Below are 21,341 nucleotides of genomic sequence, written 5' to 3'. Positions count from 1 at the left end.
AAGCCTAATTTAAAATAAAATGTTAGCACAGTGTGATTTGATATTGGCTGGTCTATTTACAGTATGCCAATTTTATGATTATTGAATAGATATTCTTACCACATTACCAGACACCAGTGTCAGAAAGCAACTTTTACATTAAGGGGCAATATTTGCTCACTGGATTTGATTTTCAGGGGCATTTTTATTTTATTTACCCATATGAGGGCATACTTTTTCCAACCTTGTGTCAAATGCGTACATTTTATCAATCCATTAATACAAATTCTTTAGACTGAACATTTCTTACTTAGAAATGTGAGTTGATGTATATGCCATTAAGTATAAGCAGAGCTATACTAGAATATTAAAAACTACATCAGATGTTACAAATAAAAAAATAAAAATAAAAACAATTCATTTGCCCCCACTTTTTGAATTTCGTGGGCATTTTTGCCCCAAGCCCCTGTGCTGGATTCTGAATTTCACAATAGCAGTCTTTAAAAAAAAATTACAAATGTTTATATATATATATATATATATATATATATATATATATATATATATATATATATATATATATATATATATAACAGTAATAATAAAAATCTGTACAAAATTGTGCTATCTGCAAAAAATAAAAAATAAATAAAAAAAAATGATCCCAACTTTCATTAGTCTAGTCAGTTTCAACATATAAACTCAGCAAAAAAAAAAAAAAAAAACAACAAACAAACACACACACACACACACACACACATACACAACTAAACATCCTCTCACTTTCAACTGCTTTTATTTTCAGCAAACTTAACATGTGTAAATATTTGTATGAACAAAGATTCAACAACCAAGACATAAACTGAAGAAGCTTCACAGACATGTGACTAACAGAAATGAAATAATGTGTCCTACGTTTTTATAACTGTGACCTTAATTGCCTATGGTCTGTAAACTGTTAGTGTCTTAACGACTGTTCCACAGGTGCATGTTCATTAATTGTTTATGGTTCATTGAACAAGCATGGAAAACATTTTTTAAACAGTTTACAATAAAGATCTGGAATGTTATTTGAATTTTTACAAAATTATCTTTGAAATACAGTGTCCTGAAAAAGGGACGTTTCTTTCTTTGCTGAGTTTTTATATATATATATATATTTATTTTTTTATTATTTTTATTTTTATTTTTTTATTTTTTAAAGCCTCGTTTAAAATAAAATTAGTACAACGTGAAAAAGAATATTGGTTCGTCTATTTTCAGTATATTATTTTGCAGGAATCTGGAGAACATTGGCTGCAGTGGTCACTGATCTCGTTTTTCTGCATGTCTGGAGCGCAAGGAAAGTGCCACCGTGTCCTTAAAAAGACAAACCCACATTATTCTCACAGTGTAACTGTCCATGTTTTGCCTTACCTACATTACAGTGTGCACGTGGTGAAATGTAAATACACACAATCGAAGCGTATTGGAAATATATGTACATGTACGTGTGTTTTAGTGTAAATTTTCAATCTGGATCACCGCAGCAAGGGAAGCAGAGGCAAGAGAGGGGAGATCTCCAAAACCAGACTCCTCCTGTCCAAAAACAACATGTTCTCCAAATTCACCTCCATCCTACAGCACGCTGTCGAGGCGGTAAGACCTTTAACAATACTATAAGAGCACATTTAATGGCTGTTTGACTAATTAAATGTGAATTCAGAAAGTGAGAGTCAGTTTGTTTGGATGTGCTAAAGGCCTGCTAGACACTAGCTACTAAACACACTAGCTGATGCTATAAACAACAGATGGAAAAACACCTTTTAAAAGTCCCTATCTGTTTATTGGCGGGTGTTTGAAGGTGTGTGTCGTTGGCATTGTAGTATATTGTGTTTTTTATGATCAGTCTGGTCACATTCAGCCTTTGTATTTGTATGTAGCAGCTGTGCTAAGTCTTGCGCAATTTGTGGTTTATTTGGCTGAATGTGTCCATGTATTTGGATCTTTGGAGTTTATAATGAATATAAATTCATATTTATCACACGTGTTATGAAGATATTGCCAGTATGATGTGAAATATGCATAGCATGTATAGGGATTAGCCGGTTAGCATGCTAGCAAGACATTTGCAGGATGTAAACAAACAGCTGTTTCTGTGTCACACACTTGGTAATCAAAACTAATAACTGTTCTGTTGTTATTCTTAACATCAAATTTTTTTCTCTCTCTCTTCTAAATACCAACACTGTGTTAAAAATGTTTGAGTACATTTGCCCCAAGAACAAGAGTTTTATTGCATTAAATAGCAGAATGTCAAACCAATTGGCATTTATTTTAAAGAAAGATTGAATTTTGCAAAAATTGCAAAAAATAAGTTTGGTTTAACATCTGGTTGTCAAACTTAATGGAACATGTTCAGAGTTAATTTGATGAACTACACCTGTATTAGCTTAGTGTACCAAACACACATTAATTCTTGAAGCAGTTTGATTTTGCTCATCATTTAGTATGCATTTAATTTTGGTATGAGAATCGACAGATGTTTATGATCGATTATTTGATTTTTCAGCTTGCGCCATCACTGCCCTTGCAAGAGGACTTTGTCTATCATTGGAAGGCCATCACACATTACTACATAGAGACCTCAGGTGAGAGCTTACCTGCAATGGCTCTGCATACTGACTTACCTTGTGAATGTTTACTAAAAATGTGATTGACCATGCCTTTTGTTGGCAACGATAAATAGGAGCAGCAGAATGGAAGCATTTAATAACCTGACTTAAATGTGTATTACATGCTTTTGCACATTGCCAAAGAACTCTATGCTGTCATGTCTGCTTTTTTTGTTTATGTAGATGACAAAGCCCCGGTGACAGATACCAACATCCCCTCCCACCTGGAGCAGATGCTGGATATTCTGACCCAGGAGGAGAGGGAAAGAGAGTCAGGAGAGACGGGACCTTGTATGGAATATCTTCTCCACCACAAGATCCTGGAGACACTCTACACCCTGGGCAAGGCAGATGTGAGTATGAATGATGATGATTACTGTTTTAAACAAATGTTTGGTGTTGACACCCCAGAAAAGAGCTAGTGGGTAGATTAGAAAGCCACTGTTCCGAAGAACACTATGGTCCTAATAAAGTGCCCAACGTGGTCTTCTGTTGTTGTAGCCCATCCACCTCAAGGTTCGACGAGTTGTGCATTCTGAGATGCTATTCTGCTCACTGCAGTTGTACAGAGTGGTTATCTGAGTCACCGTAGCCTTTCCGTCAGCTCGAACCAGTCTGGCCATTCTCTGTTGACCTCTCTCATCAACAAGGCATTTCCGTCCACAGAACTGTCGCTCACTGAATGTTTTTTGTTTTTTGCACCATTCTGAGTAAACTCTAGAGACTGTTGTATGTGAAAATCCCAGGAGATCAGCAGTTACAGAAATACTCAAACCAGCCCGTCTGGCACCAGCAATCATGCCATGCTCCAAATCACTGAGATCAATTTTCTTCCCCATTCTGATGGTGAAAAACTGAAACTGAAGCTTCTGACTCGTATCTGTATGATTTTATGTATTGCACTGCTGCCACTCAATTGGCTGATTAGATAATCATATGAATAAGTAGGTGTACAGGTGTACCCTCAGTAAGTGTACCTGTGATTCTTTAGCCTATGTAGCTTAAACCCTTGCCTGGATTTTTTTTCCCTTAGTGCCCTCCTGGAATGAAACAGCAGGTTCTGAGTTTCTACACTAAGTTGCTGGGTCGAATTCGCCAGCCGCTTCTGCCTCACATCAATGTGCACAGACCTGTACAGGTGATAAGCAAAGTCTTGCACTGTGTTCGCACTTTACACACTGCCTATGTTTGGAATGGAATATAAGAATACTGCACAGTACACACTGTATACTGTTAACAATTTTAGAAAATACTATGCATCTACAGTATTGCATTGTGAGATACATTACATAACGCAGTGTGCTCTTTTGTATACTGCACATTTTGCCAAATGTAGTTGCTCTGGATATTCTATGCATACAGTAAATTTGATTATTGCCAGACTGTAAAAATCTGTCACTAATACAGCTGTAATGTAATTGATAAAGACATAGAATAAATCCCTCAGATGTTTATCTGACCATGCAAGATGTTGTGTGGTGTTTCCTCAGAAACTGATCCATCTGTGTGGGGAGGTTCTGGCTGCTCCTACAGAGAATGAAGAGATCCAGTTTCTGTGTACCGTCTGTGCCAAACTTAAGCAGGACCCTTACCTCGTCAACTTCTTCCTGGAAGTGAGTTTTTGGAAATGTGTCTGTATTTTCTCTCTCTCTCTCGTCTGTCTGTCTGTCTGTCCATCCTAGAGTTTTGACAAAACAAATAATCTTATTGCTTTTGAACAGACTTTGTGCCATGAGTGCACCCATGATGCCTTAAAAGGTTTTGGAACAGAACTACCATTGGCATTCTGGTAGTTCTCCACTCTCCAGTTATGCTTGTTTCTGCAGAATAAGACTAAAAGATTGGAAGCTGCTAAAGATGATGGAGCTGATTTGGTGAAAGAGGATCCATCCTCTCCAGACACGGGACAGAATCGGAATCAAAATATCAGTCCAGTCAAATCCGCCCAGGAAGATGCAGTGTATAAATCCACCAACCCGGGAGAAGCTAGTCCCTCCGTCCATTCTACACTGTCAAACAATGACAACTGCAACCTAGTCAGCTCCTTGCTCAACCTCACTAAGAGTCCGGTGAGTACATTTCTCCACCACTATACTCGCCCCCTGCTGGCTGAAACATGACCAGTCATCCTTTTTTGAGATGTTGGGATTCTAAAAGGGGTCATATCATGATTCATGAGGAATCAAATTGGATTAGACTTCACTGAACTGTGAAAACATACTATAATGCAGCGTTTCTCAACCCTGTTCCTGGTGGTACTCCAACAGTATATATTTTTCATATCTCCTTAATCTAAAGCCTAGAGTATACTTCGGTTTGACGTGAACGCTAGGTGTCTGCATATAAGATGCTTGATGCAAATTTCTTCATCAGCAGAGTGCTCCAGCACTGAACGCATTGCGGCCCGATTTTTCTAACCGTGCATACTCTGAACGCGCAGTGTGCACCTGGAATTATTTGCACTTATTAGTGGTTCCACAAGGTGGCATCAAGCACAGTTGAACCGTTGCTGTCACTAAGCGCTAGAAGATGATGTAATCACCGATAAACAACAGGAGAAGAAGGTGAAAACAACAACAGTGGATATGCATTTCAAGAGCACGTGTGTGAGGAGATGCCTGCATTTGTATAACTCAAGTCTCGAGGAATATAAAGATATCTTTATAGTTCTAAACTCCTGAAGAGAAATAAACCGAAGTATACTGTGGGCTTAACACACCAGATTCAACTCGTGAGTAGACTCCAAGACCTGAAATGGATGCACCAGATTAGGGAGTCAAAATGTGTATTGATGGTGTGCCTCCAGGAACAGGATTGGGAAACACTGTTGTAAAAACTCAACATTCTCCCTAAAAAGATTACAACTAAGCTTCAAAAAATTGGGATATATATTAATACGAACACCAAATCTGATGACAAGACCTTGTGCTGTTCCTATCAGTGTGCAGCACATGCCGCTCTGCATATCCATTTGAAGGATCCCAATGTTAGGATAGAGTGTTTTTTTTTTTTTTTAAAGTCAGTCTACATAGAAGTTATATGGGTGAACGGTCTGTTTAGGGAGAGAGAAAGGATGGAAAAATTTACATAAAAGATGTTTTTGGAGCAAAAACATTTACTAACATTAAGTTAACCTCAGAAAATGCATTTTGTTATTAAAAATGTAGGATACATGACCCCTATAATGTCACTTACTGTTTTTGCACTATTTCTAATCCTAGCCAAGGCAACTTGAAATGTACTAAATAGCCTACAGGGGCTGCACATGTGAAGTAACCTGGGTGTAAGTGTGATAGTAGCCTAGATCATTATGCATTGTGCATGTGAGCCAGTTCTTCTAACTTTTTGACTCGTCCAGCTATTAAATACTTGAATGGGATTGTTGGGATCATTTGAGGACAGATGTGTTGTTTATGTGTGTTGACTGATGTTGTCTCTCTCTCTCTCTCTCTCTCTCAGGATGGGCGTATTGTGGTGAAAGCATGTGAGGGGCTGATGCTGATAGTCAGTTTGCCTGAACCGGCTGCAGCCAAATGCCTCACTGAGAACACCGAGCTGAGTCACCTGCTCACAGACCGGCTGGCACAGTTCTACCGGGCTCTGCCACAGTCCATGGACCCCCTTGACATTGAAACTGCGGAGTCTGTAAACTGGGGGTACAGGAATAACCCTATTTAGTCCAAAACCTACATTATATTAATCAAACATAACACCGTTTACATTTTAAAGGAATTTTGCAAGTTCTGAGGTTTGAGTAGAAAATATTTTCTGTGGAAATTGACATTAGGCCACAAATGCTGTTGATAAAGCTTAACCTAAATACAGGGTTCCCACGGTCATGAAAAAAACTGGAAAACATCAGGAATTTTTTAAATGGTGATTTCCAGGCTGGAAAAGTCGTGGAAATGAAGTGCATTTTAAAAAGTATTGGAAAGTCAAAGAAATTTCTTGGATGAATATACATTTTTACAAGTTACGCCATGCTCTAAAACATGGATTGCTCCACGCACAGTATGCGTGACGTAAATTTCATCATAATCTAGGCCGGCCGGATTTTCTCGACTCACGGATGCAGTCATCGTATGTGCGCATCGTCGGTGCTTGCGCTGGTCATTGACTCTACTAAAAGAGTATCACAAAGAAGTTGTAGTGGGCATGCGTCAGACGCGTTCATCTCACCACGCTCAACGTGGTCGAAAAGAAGCATACCTGGGCCTTTAATAATCCACTGTAAAAAAAAAAAATAAAAATAATTTTTTTAGAGCAATCCTAAAATTAATGGAATAATAAAAATTACCTGGAACTGTTTTGAATTATTTATTTAGAGAATGCATCGCAATCTTCATTTGAATGATCTCTATCAGTTCTTAAATCCCAATCGATCGATCTTTCACTCCACTACGCAACCCTCCACTACAAATCACTTGCATTTGCAACCATATTTGGCAATTGGCTGGTAAATGTTTACATTTCACTCGCCAGTAATTGTGTAGTTTAGTTGTGAAATGTTCAGCAGCGAGATCCTTTCACAGCGTGTTGAGTAAAAGTTGTTTTGTGGAATGTGTGTCCAAAGAGGAGATCTACGCAACCCATTTGTCATTTGAATAATGTCTCTTTTAATGCCCTTTCTGTTCTTTACAGTCAGTTGTTGATAAAAAAAACAAAAAAAAAAAAACATTTAATTCTATTCATGCATCGCACAGATGAGGTAAAGCCATTCGAGTCCTCTCTAGTTAACATGCCCTCATTTAAAGGCGCTGTTTACAGAAATTATGGTTTTTGTTTGTTAAAGAGACAGTAACGGTTTTAGCACGTGTTCAACAAATCAATGTAAATAGTACAAATTATGCAATTTAACAATAAATATGCAACAAAAATAATATATGAAATATAAGATCTTATTTATTGATTGAATGCATTTATTTGTTCATTTTTAAAAAGCTAAAATGATGAAAAAGTAATAAAATATAATTAGGGCCCCAGTATAATTAACAGCATTAGTTAGTGATATTGAATCAAAATCGAACCGAAAGCTTGTGAATCGGAAATCGAATTGAATCGGGAAATCTGTATCAATACCCAGCCCTAATTTAGAGTGTATGTATGTGTATAGGCTGGATGTGTATAATCTAAAGGAGGATGCTGTGGCTTTTGCTGGCAAACGTGCGCTCATTTCCTTCCTGTCATGGTTGGACTACTGCGATCAGCTCATCAAAGAGGCTCAGAAGGTAAAAACAATTCAATCAAAAACCTGGCTGAAGATTAGAGAGCAAATAGCCATTGCTCACTAACCATTATCAAACTAAATATGACTAGAATATATGGAGACATTTTTGGGCCAGATGGACAATTTCATAAAAAGAGGATGAGGTGTTTGTTTTGTAGCATTTATGAGTTTAGGTGTTTGTTTTGTACTGTAGACAGCTGCTGCAGTTCTGGCCCGTGCCATGAGAGAGCGGTTCTTCATTGCTGTAATGGAGCCTCAGCTAATGCAAACGTAAGTTACCTTTAGAAACTGTATATATTTTGTAGTTCATTGAGTGTGTTGGCAAGAGAAAGGGTAGACAGGTAGATAGTAAAACAAGTATTGAAAGTCAACATGAAACGCAGTTTGCAATTGCTAACGTATTTGTAAATAAAAAATTAAAAAAAATAGGGTTGGGACCTGATTTTACCCATTTGGAATTGATTGGACTGTGAAAAGTGGGTGTTACATACCAGAAAGGGGAGGGGTTAAAAAGTATAAGGGCTTGGTGACATCAGCCAAAAAGGAAAGTCGTTTAAGAGGTGGAGCAATTTATTACAATATGATAAACGATTATGAAGACGTACCATTTTTTATTTACTTATTTTATTTGATATTGTGTAAATGGGGTTCATTTAGATTTCATGTTGACTTCTAAGCTGTCTCCAGCTATTCTCACTTCCCCTGCTAATGTATTGAAGTATTAGTATGTAATATTTATGCACTAGAACCCCAATACTCTGCTTTAAAAAAAAAGTGTTATCTTTCTCTTTTACACACACTCGCTCTTAACTTTTCACATTGATGTCTCATTCCAGGTCAGAGGTCGGTATTCTGACGTCCACAGCGCTGTTAAACAGGATCATAAGACAGGTGACATCAAAGGCCCTGCTGCAAGAGACAGTTTACTTCCTGTTGGGAGAGGAAACAGGACCAGAGACACTTGCTGGCATTACCCAGCATCCCTTGAGGCACAGACTCATAGAACACTGTGACCACCTGTCAGATGAGGTAACCCTGACTGCATTCAACAAATCAACTCATCCTGCTTTGACTGGATGATCTAGATTAAATCAACTTTAGCTGTGCTTCTATAGTCGACTATAGGGCACTTTCACATGTTTTTTTTTTGGTGTGGACCAAAAGTCTGGGTTTCGTTTGTTTCGTTCGTTTCGTTCAGAGAAACATGCTTTCATTCTCTAGTGTAGATCTGAAACTCTACGCACATGTACTGAGATCTTTGCACATGTACTAGCCTTAAAAAATGGCCTTAAAGGATTCACCCAAAAATTAAAATTCTCTTGTCATTTACCCTCTCGCCATCCCAGATGTGTATGACTTTTTCATCTGCTGAACACAAATGAAAATTTTTAAAAGAATATCTCAGCTCTGTTGGTCCATATAATGCAAGTGGATGGGTGCCAAAATTTTGAAGCTCCAAAATTCACTTAAGGGCAACATAAAAGTACTCCAGACAACTCTGGTGGATAAATGCATGTGTTCTGCAGTGATATGATAGGTGTGGGTGAGAAACAGATCAATGTTTAAGTCCTTTTTCCTTCACTTTCACCTTCTGTTTTTGGTTATTCACATTCTTCGTGCATATTGCCCCCTACTGGGCAGGGAGGAGAATTTATGATAAAAATGACTTAAATATTGATGTTTCTGACCCACACCTATTATATAGTGTCTGAACACACGGATGTAACCACTGGACTTATGGATTACATTTATGAAGCCTTGATGTGGATTTTGGAGCTTAAAAATTTTGGCACCCATTCACTTGTATTGTATGGACCTACAAAGCTGAGATATGTTTAGAAGAATCTTTATTTGTGTTCAGCAGAAGAAATAAAATCAGACACATCTGGGATGCCAGGAGGGTGAGTAAATTGTGACAGAATTTTCATTTTTGGGTGAACTATCCCTAATTCTTCAACTGTACTGTGATCTACATTTTGGAATTAAAAACAGGTGGCAGTGGATCTGGATATATCACATAAAATGTTCTACACAAATCTTCATCAGCTCGTTACAGATATACCTCTGCAGTATTAAGGTTCTTCTGAAGGACTTGATGAAGGTGTGGTTTTGTTTGTGGTTCTAGATCAGCATAATGACTCTAAGGCTGTTTGAGCATCTGCTGCAGAAACCTTGTCAGCACATTCTACAGAACCTGGTGCTGCGCTGCTTAGAGGAACGCAACTACATGGAAAACAAACAGCCAGAGGAACGAGAGGAGCGGGAACACATGGAGAACGGCCAACCGCATGATGCTGTGTAAGAGCTGCTGTCTCCATCATTCTGATCGACCCATCTGCACTGCCAAAGCCTGCTATTTTCAAGATCCTGAATTCACCACAATTTTGAATGAATAAAACTTAAATGCATGACAACTAAAGTTATATTTTTTAAATGTTGGGTTGGATGCAGTGTAATCAGACTGTTCGTGAATTTTTTTTATTTTTATTTTTTACAGGTATTGAGTAATCATTGTTTTAAGTAGGGCTGTGCGACTAATCGAAATAAAATCTAAATTGCGATATGACGTAATGCGATTATCAAACCGCAAGGGCTGCTATTTAATTAAATAAATAAATAGGCTGCCAACGCTGCTAGCTGTGCTTACTGTATGTGCGCAACTCTGTTCTCTGTATTGTATTACACGTAGGCTACTCAAAGCACACCCGAGGCTAGTGAGCTTAGTGCGTTGTATTTGCAGCGCTCTGGATTCACTAATTGCACAATTTGGTAGATCCAAATATGCTTGGCTGCTAAAAGTTACTATCCAAATCTAAAGTCACCCCATAACATTGGCTATAACTTTACTCAGAAAAGGTTAGTAAGTGATTTTATCACACTAAAATCATGTTTACATGCATATTGTTTGTCTTGTGGCTTTACTTTTGAAAAAGTGACTATTTTAACGTTCAAAAACTGGCCTCATTCATTTCCATTGTAAGTGCCTCACTGTAACCCAGATTTTTGCTTTTTTTAATTTATTTTTTTAAGAAGAGGAGGGGCAAGTCAAACTTTTTTTTTTTTTTTTTTTTTTGTGGTAATCAATATTATGTCACAAATGCTGTCGATTGAGCTTAACATGTATTGAACCCAAAATATTATTTTAAGGGTTTAACCAGATAGCATAGCTATGCCACATGCAAGTGTAAATTAGTAAATGAAATTAGTACATAAATATGCTGTTGTTTAAATAATAATATATATATATATACACAATCTATTTTCATAATTTCTTAATAATAACTTCATTATTTTTTTCAAATCCAATAATAATGAAAAAAGGACTGAGAACCTATCACAAAGTAGACAAAAACTATTGGCAGTTGAGCATGTTTGCCCATGACTTAATTTTGGTCAAAGGGAAACACTTACTATGTTAATTTTTTTATGTTAATAAACGCATGGCAGTCGCAATCATTTTCAAAAAAATGCAATTTGATTTTTTTGCCTAGATCGTTCAGCCCTAGTTTGAAGGCAAAATTTGTTGAATGCTTAATGCAGCAAGCCCCATTAAAACAATTTCTGTAAAAGTTAACAAGGACAGAGCAGGCTTCTAACCTATATGAAGTCATTTTATGCCTTTTTGACATACAAACTCAATTTTAAGCTCCACCCACTTAAAATAACTATTTATAGTGGTTTGAGCACACAATAATGAGTTTATGCTTATTTAACTGTTGCGGAAAATTTTTCTTTGCACTTAACCACAAGAGTAATTTAACAGTGGGTTAAAGGTGTCACACATGACCTTGAGTGACCTGTTGTTTTATAAAATGCTGGTAAGAGTGTTAGGATAAGACACCAATGCTTTAAAAATAGTTAACTATTATAACAATAATCAACACTTTTGCTAAGTGATATAGTTCATTAGCATAATATAGGCTATTTGTTGTGGCCAAGCACTTGACACATTAACATAGAAAGTGCAGTCACAGGTGTGCGTTTACTGGCCTTTTAGAATGGCTTTGAGCGTGACTCTTAAAATCAGAGTTTAGTTCGGAACTATATGTTTTATAATGATGCGTTTTCAAATATATATATATATATATTATGGTGGTATTGAACCATAACAATTCTACCACTTTTTCTTTAGTAATTTCTTGTTGGGATGCTTTATACTGTTGTTTTTCTTGGGTTGTGTGAAGTATGTATTTTCAGAGATATAAGCACATACTGCTATGAGGTGTAGTATGCATGTTCTCATTTTATAGTCTAATGAGTGATTTGCATTGTTTCTTCAGAGATCTGGAGGAAGACCCACTGTTCTCAGACCTTTCCCCTGATAACAGACTCTCCAGTCCTGATTGGTTAAGGTGCTCTCCGCCACAGAGCACAGAACACACCAAACCTGATGGGAAGACTGAGGTTCACAAGATAGTTAACAGGTACCCCAGCACATCTGACCAGCTGTGATATGCCAGATTCTTTCTTTCATCATTTTATGAAAAATGTTATCTTTGCTGGTAATCATTTAATGTTGTCTCCCCATAGTTTCTTGTGTTTGGTGCCAGATGAGGCAAAATCGTCCTATCAGGTTGAGGGCACAGGCTATGACACCTACTTGAGAGATGCACACAGACAGGTGAGGAATTAAACTGCTGATACCAATGGTTCATTTACAGGACAGTTTAAACTGACTTATGGAAATGAATCGAACTTGCCATTTCTTACGCCTTTTCTTTGCTATCGAAGTTTAGATCAGAGGCATTTTCATAGCATCTGTTTTAACACACTTTTACTTGCAAGTTGCGCGACAAGGAAGAATTGCAAAACTAGTGAACTATTATTATTATTATTAAGATCCATTTGTTGCTGCGTTGTGATGTCGACTGTTGCTTTTTGATATTTCCCCATGAAAATAATTACAAATGACAGATTTACTGCCATTGTCGTAATATTTGGTTGTATGTTGACAGTTTCGGGACTTCTGTGGGGTTTGTCAGAGGTGGGACTGGCGTAGCTGTCCTAAACCCTTCGAGAAGTGTAATCTGGACAGTCCTTTCTTCGAGGGACACTTCCTTAAAATGCTGTTTGACAGAATGGGACGAATACTTGACCAGGTGTGTGAACTATAAATGTGTGTACTGACATGTTGATGTGCTGATAGTTAATGTGATTCAATAGCATGCAGTAGTATTTACAGTACAGGACATAAGGGTGAATCTCACCAAACCTGACAAAAATATGTTCAGATCACATTTCACCAAAAATCAAGAGAAAAATCAAGAAAAAATAAAAGGGCATTCAGATTGAAATCTCATTCTTATAACTGTAAAATATAATTTGAATTGTGCAGTGTTTATACAGCATGGTGGTAGCTGATGTATTGTCTTTATGCTGATTTAAAGGAATATTCCGGGTTCAAGACAAGTTAAGCTCAATCGACAGCATTTGTGGCATAATGTTGATTACCACAAAAATTGTAAAGTTCTTAGGATAAATTATAAGCATTTCATACGAATGTTCTTAAGTGCAATTCTTGAAAAATTCAAGACGTTCTCAGTTATTTTCTGAAGAGCATGTTAATTTTTTTTCTTAAGCATAAAATGACAGGCATTGACATATTCTGATTATACTAGCCTGCTCATGATTTGGCCTCGTCTTAAACAACAAACCTTTTTTTAAGTTGCAAGCACCTCAAGATAATTTTTTTAAACGTAAAGTGCGTGAGATGAGTTACTTCAACGACGTTAATCGTCATTGGATAATTTACTTGCTGGTAACTATTTGACAACATTGAATTTGACATAGAGGAAAAGAAAGGAAACATCTTGAGTTTAGAAGAGCTGGAGGTTCTCACTGAGGAAATTACTGCAAGGAAAAAAGTTCTCCTTCAGAAGCTTGATGATTATATCATGTCGGAAAGTAAGAAGTGGGCATGGGAAAGGGTGGCGGAGGACAGTCTCAGCTTTCTAATGATATAATTATTATGTTTCTATGGACTGTATAGATCACAGAGAGAGTGCGCTATGCTGTGCATCCATTTGAATTGACTTGCATGATTGGTCACCACAATAAGAAGCTTCAAAACAACATTTATTGTTTGAAGTATGTGGTTATTTGAATGTTGAAAATAAAAATAACATAAAACAAAAAACAGTCAAAAAGTGTTTTGGTCTATAATAAAATGTCTACATAAACAGCCCATTGCGACTTCCGACTTATCATGATAGAACGCGTCACATTTGAAACAACCTAGTAAATTAATAAAAAATCAACTGTGAGATAATCGTAACTTTAAGATGTTATTATGACAATTTAAAAAATATAATAAATTCTTATGTTTTTCTTAAAGGTGCAATATGTAACAATTTTCATGTAATATTGGCTTTTTTTTTTTTTTTTTTTTTTTTTTTTTTTTGCCAATGTGTGAACGGCTTGTAACGTAACTTAAAAAATGAGCCCTTCCCTGACTTCCTAGGTTGCCTATTAAAGCCTGTAGACAGATTTTCATGCGAAGGGAGCGGGTCGCTTTTGCCAGGAAAATCCAAAGGATGTGACGTTTATGCACGCTCCCGAGCGCCTTGCCTCAGACAGTAATAGCTTCTCTTCTGCTATTCAACAACAAACTGCAACACTAGGTAACGTTATCTTAGAGATGGAATCCAGCAAACGTCCAGCACAACACTGACTCCTACACAAGCTCTGAGTAAGCCAAAAAACAAAAAGCAAAAAAACAAATGTATCTACGGAATCCCGTCTGGCTAAGCGGGAACGTGATCTTGATCGAGCGAAAACTAGAGTGAACATCGGCAGGGCATTTGATTCTTGGAGGGACCTTCATTCGGTTTTGGGGATCAAAACTGACCCTGAATTGGCATTCTTCTTATTGGACAGGTAAGCTAACATAACTGCAAAGCATGTGAAATATAGTGCCATAAGGATTGATCTGTGTAATTTTAGCTAACTTGATCTTGCCTGCACAGTAACTCATAAACAATGTTAATCTGTAATTATTCAGCAAGGTAAACTACAATAACACATGAAATGAATGCTAGACAATGTTCAAGATAATGCAAAAAGCTCCATTCATTAGTGTAACGTAACTTGGTTATACAGAAAATATATACATTCTATTATTATAAAACAATAGCGCATCGATATATCAAAATGACAGTTGTGATGGAATCACATCAATACTGAATTGTGTCAACATATTTATAATGTACAGTCTATTTTATAAACAGCCACTGTCATCATCCACCAAATTAAGCTACTGGTAAAGCTGGCTAGCTAGCTAACGCCGACTTAGGCTATCATATAAATGCAGTCAATGTATCATGCAAAGAAAAGTGATTACTTCAATCTACAGTCTCGCATAGTCAGACCTATATCCACACTTTGTTTTAGCCCTGTTTCAGCACTGGAGAGTCAAATATAATATGCCAGTCTCAAAGATTGTAGTAAAAAAATCATAACTGTGTAATTATGCTACCTCATCTGTCAGCATGATGCCGGTGAATCACGTTGTCTCTTTGTACGTTACGTCATTGTTTTGACTGATGCGTGCGTCCCTATGTAGTGTGTGCATGAGCACGAGCAACAGGTAGCTGGCTGCAGTTCACTTAACGGCCACAGGTGTCATTAATAACAAGGGTTTCTGAATCTTACATACTGCACCTTTAAGAAAATCGATGAGCTTTCTAAAGATTTTTTGTTTTTGTTTTGTTTTGTTTTTTTTCAGGAATACAAAATACTCTTAATTTAGAAAATAAGAAGAAAATGGTAGTTAAGAAGAATTTCCTTCTTAAGAACATTTCATGAATCCGGCCCCTGGTGTCTAGAATTTGTGACGTAACAGCTGCTGCTTTAAAGCCTTTTCATTGTTGGAAAGTCTCTTGATGTTTATCTCTGTTTGTCTGTCTCTTTCCATCCAGCCATATGACGTTAACCTGCAGGTGACGTCTGTGCTGTCTAAACTCTCTCTATTGCCTCACGCTCATCTTCATGAGTATCTGCTCGACCCGTACATTAACCTTGCACCGGGCTGCAGGTCTCTCTTCTCAGTCATTGTCAGGGTACGACTGCTCTTCTCCACACTGAATCACTACTTTAAACACTATAAGTGATATTATTAATAATACTAGCACTGCAGTTTTCAGTTTTACAGGCATGAACCTAGGCATTTTAATTTATGGATTCAAAATGTGTTGCTGAAAACTGGCCCTGCCCCACTACGTCTTATTCTTGAAAGAAAAGATTTTAGTTCTGACAAAATATATTTGTTCAGATACTTCAGCTTGGCCTAAATAAGGCTGAATTGGATTAATTCATACCCATGCAGACTGTTTAACCCATTGCACTGGTGTTTGTCTGGATGCTTGATCAGGTGGTTGGAGATCTGATGTTGAGAATTCACCGCATTCCTGATTTCACCCCTAAACTTCTGCTGGTGAGGAAGAGACTCCTGGGGCTCGAGCCTGAGGGGATGAGGTATTTTTATTTTCAGAAAATTCAGAAAATAAACAGAGTGAGACTGTTTTATAATCCACATTTGACTGGACGATCAAGAACGTTTTTTGCCTTTGAAACATTGTTTCACTGTTGTCATAATTACTGCATTTTGGGTTTGTCGGACAACATAGCTGTGCTAGTTTCATGTCTCTTATATCACTACGCAGCCTCTTCTTGCATAGTAAAATAATCTCAACTCAAATCAATATTGCATGTCCATTTATTTATTTATTCATTTGCTAAGTAGCCATGTAATAAGCAGTATCATGCACAGTCAGTTGATACTGATACTATCGTAAAACAACCCCTTACAGGGTGATCAGGACCCCATTGTGGGAGAATTTCATAATAATGACCATTTGACTGTACATTCCCTTACCAGTTGACATCCCTTACCTGTTGAATAGAGATTCATTCCTTTACTATGAATCAGTTTACATCTGATAATAAGGTTCATCTTTGTATTCCAGCATTGATCACGTGACATTGCTCGAGGGGGTCATTGTTCTGGAGGAGTTCTGCAAAGAGCTCGCCGCTATAGCATTTGTCAAGTTCCATGCATCCGCCTCCACTTCTCCCTGAATGTTTCGCCGCCGTACGCAGGACACAAACAGATGAATAAATAGACGAAAGGGGGAGGATGACACAGGAATGGCAAACCAAACTGCACTCATCCCTCAGCGCAGACTGCAGCCTGCGGCAGGACGCGCATTCAGGGATGTTTCTTGCACGGTATCAGGGGATGTTTCCATAACTGGCTGAGCAAACTGTTCTGATAAAGACATTGGATAGACAAACTGAATTTTGGAATGACTTTTCACTCTCGCAGAACAGTCCTGCTGGAGAGGAGAGAGAGAATTTTATAGCGTTCATATTTAAAGTAAAAAACTGTATTAATTCATATCTTAAGAAAAAAATGTAAGTAAGTCTGTAAGTAAAAACAGAATCTACTTAAATCTGAAGTTCAAAAATGACAGAACACACTAAATTGAATATTTAAGTGTTCATTATTGTTTTTTAGTTACAGTATCAAAGATACTGCTATTTTGCTTTATTCTGAGAAAAAAAAAATCACTAGTAGATAAATACGAATGTCAGATGCAACACACAATTATTTGTGATGTAAAATCGCAGTAACTCAGGATTCAAAGTCTGTTTTTAAACAATTGGAGAATTTGAAAAAGTTTTTAAGCTAGTCCTCTCTTTTTCTTTGTGATGTTATTTGCCGCTGTTTTAAATCGTATTAAAAGCAGTGTGGACTCTGAATTGGAACGATCTGAATCAGACTAGGCACATTTGCACTCTTAAAACAAACCTGATTCAGTTCCGCTGACATGGGTCCCCGGAGAGTGGTTCATCCTTTATTTTCTTGACAGTGTTCCTAAAATATTTTTTCATATACACAACATAGTTGTGTAACTTAATTATGTTATGTGTGTGCCTTGGTCTCAGCTAGACAATAGCTATTTCCATCATCTTGTATCGTCGTGTATTTATTTACAGGTTTAAAATTACTTTTAAAGGAATAGTTCACCCATCATACTTCCCCAAATGTTGTTTCAACCCTGTATTATTTTCTTACATCCATGAAACACAAAAGGAGATGCTAGGTAGATTGTCCGGGGAGCTCTTTTTACTGTATAACGAAAGTGGTTTGTCATTTATACTGTCAAGCTCCAGAAAGCACCATAAAAGTAGTCCATACGACTTGTGTGCTGTATTCAAAGTCTTCTGAAAACATATGATAACTTTTGTGTTAGGAACAGACCAAAACTGAAGTCGTGAGTGAGTGATAATCTTCCCCTCCGCCAGAGCTCACAAATCTTTTTCGTGCTTGTGTTCAATTCGACAGTAGCATCTTTGGATGCATCGTGCCAGGTTTGAGAGCTACAGCCAAGGGGAAGATTTTCAGTGAATAATTACTGAAATTGCAATCATATAACTTGTAAATGCATGAGTCATATTGGCTACTTTTATGATACTTCCATGGTGCTTTTTTGTCTTTTATTTTATTTCTCCATTTTGGAATGCCCAATTCCCAATGCACTCTAAGTCCTCGTGGTGGCGTGGTGACTCGCCTCAATCCAGGTGGCGGAGGATGAATCTCAGTTGCCTCCGTGTCTGAGACTGTCAATCCACGCATCTTGTCACATGGCTTGTTGAGCACATTACCGCAGAGACATAGTGCATGTGGAGGCTTCACACTATTCTCCGCGGCATCCACGCACAACTCACCACATGCCCCACCGAGAGCAAGAACCACATTATAGCGACCACGAGGAGGTTACCCCATGTGACTCTACCCTCCCTAGCAACCGGGCCAATTTGGTTGCTTAGGAGACCTGGCTGGAGTCAATCAGCACACCCTGGGATTCGAACTCACGACTCCAGGTGTGGTAGTCAGCGTCAATACTGGCTGAGCTACCCAGGCCCCTGCTTTTTTGTCTTTTTAGAGCTCGGCAGTAAATATCACCATCCATTTTCTTTGTATGGAAATGAGCTGCTCAGACATTCTACCTATAAGATATTCTTTTGTGTTTCACAGACAAAAGAAAACAAATACAAGTTTGGAACAACCTTACATTTGCATTATCTGGCAGTATGGAATTATACCAGCAAGTGTTATTTATCAGGCTGCTCTCTTCCTAAGCTCCTCTTTGAAAAGGGACACACTGTTCTAATACCACACTGTGTACATTTGGCAAAGAAGGGGCACAGCTTGAAAGATTTTTTTGGGAAGAGGTAGCTTCCAGGGCCTTCTCAAAATGAATTGACATTGCGGCTTTTATGTAATGTTCTTTACAGGGTTTAGACAAATGTTTGTGGTAAAATGTGTTTTTCTTAAACTTTCAAACATTACTTCCATCCACCATAAAAGTGTATATTTAAAGCTGCTTCAATGTGTTGCATCAAGGTTCGCATATATAGCCACAAGAGTTGCACACTAGTGTATATTTGTCAGTTTTACATATGCATAAATATTATGTCTGTCTTTTATTTTCTTTAAAAAACCAAAGGATCATCGTAGGATCATTTTGTCTGTCTCAGAGAAAAAGAACAATATAGCATCTTTTTCATTGTTAATCATGCACATTTTATACCAAGTTCTGAATCATTTTGGAACTGTGTATATACAAATGTACAGTCATAACCGTAGACATGTCTGGTGTGAAATGCATGCATATTCACTTTCTCTTCCTGACTTGATCAATAGTCTTTTTGTCTTCAGTTGCCTATTTATGTGGATATTTGTGTTGCCTTATTTTAAATGCAGTGAATGGTTATTGAATATGACCTCTGCAGCCCTTGATTTGAGTTATATGCCTAAGAAAAAAAAAATATTTTTTTAAAGTTGTAAAAACATGTATTCCAATTGGTTTAAAAAAGAATCTGAACTTTCTTCTGTGAACAGATAAAGTTTTGTTTTCTCCATGTAATTCATCTGCATAGACCTGCAAGTGTTTTGCATGACAGATTTGTTCCCATTACTTGTACAGATTACAGTTATTTTTCAGACAAATTGAATTTGAGCGTCACTGCCATGGTGTCACAATATGACACTTTTTAAAAGAACAAGGTTGTTAAATGGTTTGCTTTTTGGGTTTAAATGACATTTGATCCCAATTGCTTAATTTTGGGGCTGTAAAACTCTGCAGTGAGAATTGCTTTCTCCTGTGGCTTTCCTTTATTCACTTCAGTCCATCCCAATTAAAACATTTGCTTCTTCAAATTTGGTTTAGATTGGTATTGCAATTTTCGCTTTTCAGACCACATTCTCTGCGTGCAACTGGCATCTTTCAAGTGGAAAAACATGGAACAATGTTCAAACAGAGGCCCTGATTTAACACCCATGATTTGTGTGGTCATCACTCCCAAAACGTTGCCGTGTACGTGACCAGTAAAAAAGTTTTCACCAGAAATCCCTATCTTGCTAAGAGATGACACCCAGTTCACATCAAATGAACAAGTTGAAGTCAACATGAAACAGTACAAAGTTGTTATAAAGCTGGAGTAAGACTTTTTTTTAATTATTATTCTTTTGAAAGACCAAGAATGTGCATTAATAAAATAAGTTGGGTCAATTTTGATTTCATGTTGACTTTAAAGCATTTGTTCCAACTGTTCAAACATCATTTGACAACTATTTATTACACAACAATTAAAATATGCTTATCTTTGGTTGGGGCAGTGGTGGCTCAGCAGTTAAGGCTTTGGGTTACTGATCAGAAGGTTGGGGGTTCAAGCCCCAGCCCCACCAATATGCCACTGTTGGGCCCTTGAACAAGGCCCTTGACCCTATCTGCTCCTGGGGCACCATATCATAGCTGACCCTGCACTCTGACCCCTGCTTAGCTGGGATATGTGAAAAAAAGAGTTTCACTATATATATATGTGTGATAAATAAAATTATAAATTATTATAAACACTTCAATAATAAATGCTTTAAAATCCTTATAACTAAAGGTTTTTTAGCATTTCATAATATTGCTTTTGTTCTTATACAAATGATTGTGCATATGCAGGGCACTTTATAATAGCTAAATATTTTATAAGAATATGCTATTTTTATTTAAGTATTTTTAATGTATTTAGTCATTAGTAGTAGTAATAGTAATAGTATGTAATATTAAATATTATTTTATTAAATGTTGATATGAAGTGTACCCTCTTACAGAGGAGTAAAAGCAGGACGTATTCTGAAGCATTTTTCATCATGACACGCTGGACCTGGAGTTTTCTGCAGATCAATCAGACTGGACACGGTGTTCTCGGGGATGTCTGTGCGGGGTGAGTGGGACACGTTCATGCACAGCACACGAAGCCACTGTAGCACCTGTAATTGATAGTAACTGCTGTCATTGCAATCTTACCTGTTCATGCTGCATAAACTGTGATTTACAGCGTACCCACAGGTTTTTGTATATAAGTGGTACGAGAATGTTCCTTTCAGATTTTCAAGAATTCTCATCCATTATGAAACATATCAA

The 21,341-nt window shown here is 37.3% G+C and overlaps 1 protein-coding gene across 2 annotated transcripts; it reads left to right on the top strand.

Moving 5' to 3' along the window:
• Positions 1-1,315: 1,315 nt before the first annotated feature.
• Positions 1,316-20,083, top strand: LOC127413527 (FHF complex subunit HOOK interacting protein 2A-like). Of its 2 annotated transcripts, XM_051650743.1 has the most exons (17): positions 1,316-1,617; positions 2,531-2,609; positions 2,817-2,986; positions 3,667-3,771; positions 4,124-4,246; positions 4,460-4,702; positions 6,093-6,289; positions 7,747-7,861; positions 8,054-8,130; positions 8,697-8,889; positions 9,986-10,158; positions 12,141-12,284; positions 12,391-12,481; positions 12,816-12,959; positions 15,777-15,917; positions 16,229-16,332; positions 16,824-20,083. In XM_051650743.1, exons 1-17 carry the CDS (start codon positions 1,573-1,575, stop codon positions 16,933-16,935), a joined length of 2,256 nt encoding a protein of 751 aa, XP_051506703.1. In that variant the 5' UTR covers positions 1,316-1,572; the 3' UTR covers positions 16,936-20,083. The 2 variants fall into 2 exon arrangements, with proteins under 2 accessions (XP_051506703.1, XP_051506704.1); XM_051650744.1 differs by lacking the exon at positions 15,777-15,917.
• Positions 20,084-21,341: the final 1,258 nt, after the last annotated feature.

The sequence above is a fragment of the Myxocyprinus asiaticus genome, chromosome 23 (genome assembly GCF_019703515.2).
Source record: "Myxocyprinus asiaticus isolate MX2 ecotype Aquarium Trade chromosome 23, UBuf_Myxa_2, whole genome shotgun sequence".
NCBI lineage: Eukaryota > Metazoa > Chordata > Actinopteri > Cypriniformes > Catostomidae > Myxocyprinus > Myxocyprinus asiaticus.
The sequence above is the reverse complement of the archived record's forward strand: the minus strand, read 5'-3'. Positions and strand labels throughout refer to the sequence as shown.